We start from the raw sequence: 7,889 nt of genomic DNA, 5'->3' as shown, positions 1-7,889 counted from the left end.
ATATGTCTTTTTGAGACAGGGTCTCCCTGTAGCCCCAGCTGACCTGGAACTGGAACTTCACTATGTAGACCAGTCTGGCCTTGAACTCATTAGAGAACCCTCTGCCTCCGCTTCCCAAATGCTGGGATTAAAGGCATGTACCACCACGCCCAGCATAAAATATTTTTTTAAGAAGAATCCCAGGCTGCTAAGATGACTCGGTAGATAAGCTCCTGCCACCAAGTCCGATGACCTGAATTTGGTCCCCAGAACCTACATGGTAGAAGGAGATAACCACCACCTGAAAGTTGTCCCCTGACCTCCATGTGCACACCACGATACACTTATACACATAAACACCTGCATATAAAATAAATAAATGTAATTCTAAAGATTGTCTGAAAAAATTCCCACTATGATTGTCCTGGAGCACTGAATATGGCTTCATAGCCTGAGATCTATACTTAAGGTAAACACAGACAGCAGGATAAATTCAGAGATGCATACAAAGGTTTACCTCAAGAGTTACATAGTGGGCTAACTTTGAAGAGATCTATGTGCCTTTTGCGACTAGAGAGATGGCTCAGGGGTTAAGAGCACTGGCTGCTCTTCCAGAGTACGTTCCCAGGTTTATACTGCCTATAACTGCAGCTCCTGGGAATCTGACCTCCATAGGCACTTGCATGCATATGACACATACACACATGTGTATTAAATTAGTAAGGGCAGGTATGGTGGTGCACTACCTTTAATCCTAGCACTTAGTAGGCAGGGGCAGGTAGATCTCTGTGAGTCCTATACCAGTCAGGGCTCAGAGTGACACCCAGTCTCAGAGAGAGGAAGCAGGAAGGGAAAGAGAAAAATAGAAATTACAGATACAAGCACCTTTTCCTGTCATTGTTGGCCCTTCCCGTCAGCTCTCTTTCCCTAGAATGGCCATCCAAAGCAGGCTCTAGATGGCTGTTTGCCCTTGTGGCTGACAGCTTGTCCTTTACCTTGCTTTCCATGATGGCCTCTGCTCCAGCAAGGCAGACCTTACATTGCTCTCTCATAAGCTGAGCCACGTAGCCCTGTGCCTGAGATACTCCGATTGGTTTCCAGTCATCCTGGAATGGCCAACTGTTACTATTCCCCTCACCAGTCAGAGAGGGTGCAGGCAGCAAATGGGACTGCCGGTGTGCCTCAGGAGGATGTTTCTACAGGTGAAGAGTAGGGATCGTATGCACTTGGTATGTTGTGTTAACAACACTGGATGCCCTTAGTGCTGTTCCTCAGCAGATGTTTGCTTCTTGTGGTTGTTCCAGGCTTGATGTTGGGTTGTAGGCTGGAATGCCAAGATGACTTAAAAAGAGAGCTCTTAGGATCTGGGTCCACTCAGGAAGGCAGACATTCCAACAAGCAATTATAAAGGCCATGTGGGGTGTAGTGGAGCACAGAGATCTGCCAGCTCTTCCTGATGCGGAGAGTGAGGTTAGGGCAAAGGAGAGAGGAGGGGGAAGTGGGAAGTCTGCTGCGCCTCTTTGCAGTTGGCTCCTGTGTTGGGATTGGCTTGCCTGCTGCAAAGAGAAAATAAAAGGTGGGGTGGGAGTAATAGAGAAAATAAGGCTTAACTTCAAAGCCTGCTTTGAAACGTCCCATCTCTGGACTTCCTTTCTGTACTGTCTCACATGTGTTCTAAGGATGTAGTATGTACCTGCATTATATACTTGTTAAACTTGGAACTGGAGTCTCCAGACACCAGAGGCTTGAGTGCATTCATGCATTTCCCAGCTCTCTTGGTTGGCCAGGTGAAGACTCCAGCTCATGGGCATTTGGTTTGTAGTGTTGGTAACTCAGTACCGTGTGGCTGTATGTTAGTTCTACGTGGGCCTGAGTTGTCCAGGGGAAGGACTGATTCTCTCCTTGAGTCTTGGTTATGCCTGAGTAATAGCCTTTTAAACCCTCACCCCACCAGCAGCTTACCTACCTTTGTTTAAACCCTTTACCACAACCACTCATGGATTGGAGTACCGTGATATGTGCTGCCTTCTTTCAGCTATTGAGAAGTGGGCTGCGGATGTCTGATAACTTATCCCTTAGGTCTGTTACACATGCAACGGTGCTCTCATATCTGATTTCTCCTTCAGTTTTCCTGTCATTACTGGTTCCTCCCCATTCTCACAGGTGAATAAGCTCGGTTTGGCTAAGGCTTCATCAGGCTGCATCATTAGTGACCAGCAGGGTGGGACCACAGCCCAGGTCGGTGCATCCCTTGTCAGTACCTTTTCCAACAGACCCACAGTAACCTGAGGCTCCTGACTTGTGCACACATACCAGGCCTTGGCAAGGCCTTACCCTAGAATTCTTGGCATTGACTTGTGTGTTGTCTTAAAATATTCACTGTTTTGAACATGGCATGTCACCCTTTAGTCACATCATATGAATTGCTTATGTCAGAGACCATTTGGGATGTAATGAAAGGCTAGTGTCATCCTGAACCCTTCAGCACGCACTCTGCGGTGCTGAGTACTCTGGACCCTCTGCCAGGGAACCAGATGTGGCTGCTGCTTGTCCTCTGTGTGTGTAGGAGAGGTCATAGAAAACTCCACCCATGGCTTTTACTTAACTCCACTGTGTTCCCTACCCTAAGATTTGCAGAACGTCAACATCACATTACGCATCCTCTTCCGGCCTGTTGCAAGCCAGCTTCCTCGGATCTATACCAGCATCGGAGAGGACTATGATGAGCGGGTACTGCCCTCTATCACCACAGAGATCCTCAAGTCGGTGGTGGTGAGTAGATACGACCCTTGGCTTCCAGCCCAGGGCATAGCCCTAGAGTTCGCTAGGTGGCAAGGAGAGCTTGGTTGGGGGTTGGGTAGGTTATAGCTGTTGGTGTGCTGTTCTTTTCTCCTTCCTCATTAGCCTGACCTGCTTTCTGCCCATCCCTTTGGGACCAGGCTCGCTTTGATGCTGGAGAACTGATCACCCAAAGAGAGCTGGTGTCCAGACAGGTGAGCGATGACCTCACAGAACGAGCAGCAACCTTTGGGCTCATCCTGGATGACGTTTCCCTGGTAAGATCCTTGGGAAAAGGAAGGCTGATTTTCTTAAGTGCCTAGCTCCATTTCTGACCAGTCACAATCAGGTCCTATGTCCCACTTTCCTACATGTGAGGCTGGAAAACATGGAAATGTCTTGATACATGAGGCTGTCTTCTTGGGTCTATTTTCATCTGAGCATTCTTTACCTCCCATTTGCCACACACATTTTTCTTAGGATCTCTGGTTGCCCCGGATGGTCCCTAACCACCAAACTATTTCCAAAGCTTCTCAGAAAGTGATTTCCTACTGGCCCTTTTGGACACATGGAAAGACTTCTGCCTGATAGAGGCCAAGGATCAGCAAGGTCTCCCTACAGCAGACCTTCCAGGCTGATTCTTGGGGAGTCCCAACACTTAGGGTCTGAAGCTTAGTGAACTAAGTTCTGGGAGCCCACAGTGAAAAGTGATAGAGTACAAATGAGTGATTCTGTTCCCCTCAAGGCCTGCTATAGAGGAACAGGAGACATCTCCAGGTGTAAGCAAGCCTCTTGAGACATTATATAGTCTGTATTTATGTGACACTGGGTGTCATAACTTGGACAGAAAGCAATACAGGCAGTATAGCATTTCAGATTGAGGGGGTGAGGGGAAGGAATCCTATTTCTAGATTGTCTGGGAAAAGTCATTTGGAGTGATTAGTTCGGGTATTGAGGTAGAGTGCTTCCTGTTCAGCTCGCCTGTGCCTGGCCAGGGAAAGGCAGGGCTTGCCCTCAGCATCTGTGCAGCTGTTCAAACAGTTATTCTCTAAATAGCCCCTGCTCCCCTCCAGGCTGCCTCCACCTTGCTCTATTGCTCCTAGGGGAAGGGCATGTGGCCCCCTCTACTGGCAGCATGCCAGGCTGCATACAGCCTTTGACTCCTCTGTGGAAAGCCTTACCCCAGGCTCTTCCCCACTTACTGTTAACTCAAGCCCCTTGGCTGTGAGAATATGCAGAGTGCAAACCTAAGAGAAAACTTGGCATTTTACTAGATTCTGACCACATACTCCATCCTAGGGAAATGTGGGCTGACCACAATAAGCCATATTTAAGAGGCATGAGAAGAAAATGAGATTTCCTGGGGAATTTGCTGCCCTCAGCTGGTCCATCAGAAAGAAATTTTATTCCTTAATTATACATTTCACTTTTCATTTCTCAAGATTGTATTTTTGTATCCAGACTCTGAGCAAGAGTCCAGAAATGGATCAGAGTAGAGTAGCTGTGGTTTAAGACTTAGCTGGGCATATTGGCAAATCTGAACTCTCAGCATTTGTGAGGCTGAGGCAGGAGGATTGCCATGAGTTCTAGGGTAGCTTGGGCTACAGGGTAAGACCCTGTCTCAAAAAATAAATAAATAAAACAGGCTGGGTATGGTGGCACACGCCTTTAATCCCAGCACTCGGAAGGCCAGCCTGGTCTCCATAGTGAATCCAGGACAGCTGGGGCTGCAGGGAGACCCTGTCTCAAAAAGACCCAAATAAATAAAACAAAAAAACTTAGGAGTGTAGTGCTAAGAACTAGAAGACATGAGACCAGAATTTTCTTTGCTAAACGTTAATGCTGCTTATATTTTTAAAAAGCAGAGTTGAGAAGGTGGGGGAGGAAATGAAGCAAATCACATTTGATAACAAAACAATGCTCTTTACTTCATGCCTTCTTTTTCAATAAAAAGTTGGATGAAGTACATTGCTGTGGGCTAGGCCTTGGGAGCACTGAGACATTCATTCAGCCAAGTCCCAGTTATTTATGTGATTAGGGAAGGTCTGTGGATAATCAAACTTAAACCCTCACCCTGGCCAACAGCTTTACCTGCCTTCTCTTTCTTGTAAACCCTTTACCAGAACTACTTAACATGTTGGGAATGCCATGATTCACACTCCACTTCCCTGTCTTCCGTTTAGGGATAGAGATGCTGTGAGAAGGGAGCGGACTGGTTAATCCATAAGCAGAGAGCGTCAAGCTGTTGCATCTCTGGGAACCAGCTGCATCCCCTGCTCTCAGGGGCTCAGTTTTCCATCTGGCCTCTCCTGGGTCTTGGAACAGGGCATCAAAGGACACTGGAAGAGAAGTAGTCAGTAGTGGGGGTCTTGGAACCCACAAGTCTCCTCTAGGGAGGTGATTGATTAAGTAGATACCTTCTAGTGCCAGGGACCCCATCAAAAGCCCTGGGTGCCATTTTCTTCATGGATCAACAAGAATTCTGTGTAGGCACGGCACGGACCGCCAAGAATCCTGAGGTGTGAACGAAGGGATAAAGATGCAAGAGTGTCTCCCAGTGCCTCCAGCTGCTAAAGCCATTCCTGGACTCGTCCTTCGAGTGGCTCGGGGAGGCCTCCTAGCCATGCTGTCTAAGCAATTATACTGCCTCAGCTTGTGCTCATTCTCTCCCCTTAGACACATCTGACCTTTGGGAAGGAGTTCACAGAAGCTGTGGAAGCCAAGCAGGTGGCTCAGCAGGAAGCAGAGAGGGCCAGATTTGTGGTGGAAAAGGTGAGCATTCAGCCAGATGGAAGGAGCACTCTTTCTTCTCTCCTGTGTTCAGCTTCCGCTTCTGCTGGGTGGCCTGGAAATGCATCATCTGTCATCTCTTCTGGGATAATCAGAAGAGGATTGAGAGACTCTTACTCCTGCAATTGGTTCCAGAGTCTTTGGGGGCTAGTCAGGGATATGTGAAGTTATGTTCCTAATCACTGGAGAGTCATTTTTTTCCTACTTGCCCAAGATCAAAAACCCTCTCCTACAAATAAAAACATAACTCCCGGGATATTTTCAGCTTCACCAAGTCATTGTAAGCCACAGTTACATAGTGAAAGCTGATAGCAAAGATCAAACGTGCCAGATGTGCTATCGTACTGAGTTGTTTGGTTGTTTTTTTTTTTTTTTTTCTGTTGCTAAATCCATCCATATGTGCCAGAGAGTGATGGAACACAGTATATCTACACAGCAGCCTGGTCTTTCTGGTATCTGCTGTCTGCCTCTTCCCTACTAGATTTCCAAATCCAAGGCTGTTTGGTCCTTAGAATCTAGAAAAGGGATTTAATTGTGGGGAGCTTAAGCTCTGAGTGGGCAGGGACTTGTTTTGCTTTGCCTGCCATGCCTTCAGATCCTGCCTAGTGATGCTGGGTATATAGAAAACATTTGTTGAACATACAGCTTAGCTTTGCAGAATTGTGTGTTGGCTAAGATGTAGCTCAGTGGCAGAATGCTTACCTAGCATGTATGAGACAATGAATTCTTCCCAGCACCAAAATAAAGAAAGGGAGGGAGGGAGGGTTGTGTATTGATTGAGTCTCAATACTAAACTCTCCTCCTGTGCTCTGAAAGTCACATGTCCTGATAGATAGTATCCTGTTGGTGCTGCATAGGGTTAGCCATGGACATTTGGGTGTTTGATCTGGAGTCTGCCTCTTTCACAGGTAGCTCCAGGGAGAGTCACAGGAACATGCTCCTCTTTTAGAGCTCTACTTTATAGTTTGCTTGCTTGCTTGGGGTGCTAAGGCTCAAGCCCAGGGCTTCCTGGAAGCTAGGGGAGTGCTGTTAACTCTGAGCTATACCCCTAGCCCAACTGTTGGAATTTTTAGTTTGAGTTTTTAATATAGGGTATCACTCTGTAGCCCTGGCTGACCTGAAACTTGCTATATAGACTAGACCTTGAATTTGCAATGGTCCTTCTGCCTCTGCCTCCTGAGTGCTAAGAGTACAAGTGTGCAGCACCATACTTGGCTCTCCTGGCTTTGATGGAAGTCATTTTGACTTGGAGCTGCAGGGAAAGATGACCCCTGGGATTGATTGCACCTTTCTTTTTCTGTATTCCGTGGCCTTGGATCAGAGTAAAGGTGGCTGCATCATTGCATAGTGATGTTAATGAGAACTTTGAAATAGGATATGTCTGTACAGCCAAAAGACATATCCTTTAAGGATGAGAAGTGGGCATTAAAGGAAGGAGGATTGGGTAGGCAGTGCTCACTTCTTCATGAGGGAAGGAAGCTCCCAGAGTGCCTTGAGGACCCTGTGAGGGCACCTGACCAGTCCTAGTGAGACTGCACAGTGCCCTGAGGTGTGATCTCTGGCTCTCTTCATCTCCTCTCGATTAGGCTGAGCAGCAGAAGAAGGCAGCCATCATCTCTGCCGAGGGTGATTCTAAGGCAGCTGAACTGATCGCCAACTCCCTGGCCACTGCAGGCGATGGCCTGATTGAGCTGCGCAAGCTGGAAGCTGCCGAGGACATTGCCTACCAACTCTCTCGTTCTCGAAACATCACCTACCTGCCAGCCGGGCAGTCTGTGCTCCTCCAACTGCCCCAGTGAGGCCTGCCCTGCCTCCACCTCCTCAGGCCACCTCCATCGATGGCTGCCTCACAGCCCCAGTCATTCTGAACACCGCCTTATTTCTGCCCCCACCCCAGAAATCACTGTGAAATTTCATGATTGGCTTAAAGTGAAGAAAATAAAAAGCAAAATCACTTCAGAGCTCTAATTATCAAATGAAACTTTTTCATTGTTCTACTTTTTTACCTAATTCCCACCCAGGATTGCAAAGTGCCTACTGACCAAGTTCTTTGGGGTGCGCTGGCAACCGACAAAAGAAAGGCAGGGTAGTACTTGATGGACAGGGAGTGCAGCTGAAAATTTGAGGACAGTGGCGTGCACAGCTGGACCAAGAAGGCAGCCCTTAGTTTTTCCAGCCATTTAAACCTGAACAGATGCAGCTGGGGGCCGTCGGGGGGGGGGTGTCCAGAAAGGAAGTGGTCTATCTTAACCATAAGGCCCATTCTTTGACCAGCGGAAGCAGGTGTGTGCAAGCCGGGTAAAGAGTGAAGCATCTCCCTGTCAAGGTGGGTGGGCCCAATT

At 47.7% G+C, this 7,889-nt stretch overlaps 1 protein-coding gene across 1 annotated transcript in view; it reads left to right on the top strand.

The window, feature by feature from the left end:
- Phb (prohibitin) overlaps nucleotides 1-7,523 on the top strand; it is an 11,310-nt gene extending 3,787 nt beyond the window's left edge. The window contains exons 4-7 of the mRNA XM_008838311.2: nucleotides 2,609-2,751; nucleotides 2,919-3,035; nucleotides 5,434-5,529; nucleotides 7,134-7,523. Coding sequence (XP_008836533.1) covers nucleotides 2,609-2,751; nucleotides 2,919-3,035; nucleotides 5,434-5,529; nucleotides 7,134-7,346 — 569 coding nt within the window. The 3' untranslated portion in view covers nucleotides 7,347-7,523. The remainder of the gene's footprint in view (nucleotides 1-2,608; nucleotides 2,752-2,918; nucleotides 3,036-5,433; nucleotides 5,530-7,133) is intronic.
- The last annotated feature ends 366 nt before the right edge of the window (nucleotides 7,524-7,889 follow it).

This window comes from Nannospalax galili, unplaced genomic scaffold (assembly GCF_000622305.1).
Source record: "Nannospalax galili isolate Female #2095 unplaced genomic scaffold, S.galili_v1.0 scaffold95, whole genome shotgun sequence".
Lineage (NCBI taxonomy): Eukaryota > Metazoa > Chordata > Mammalia > Rodentia > Spalacidae > Nannospalax > Nannospalax galili.
The sequence above is the reverse complement of the archived record's forward strand: the minus strand, read 5'-3'. Positions and strand labels throughout refer to the sequence as shown.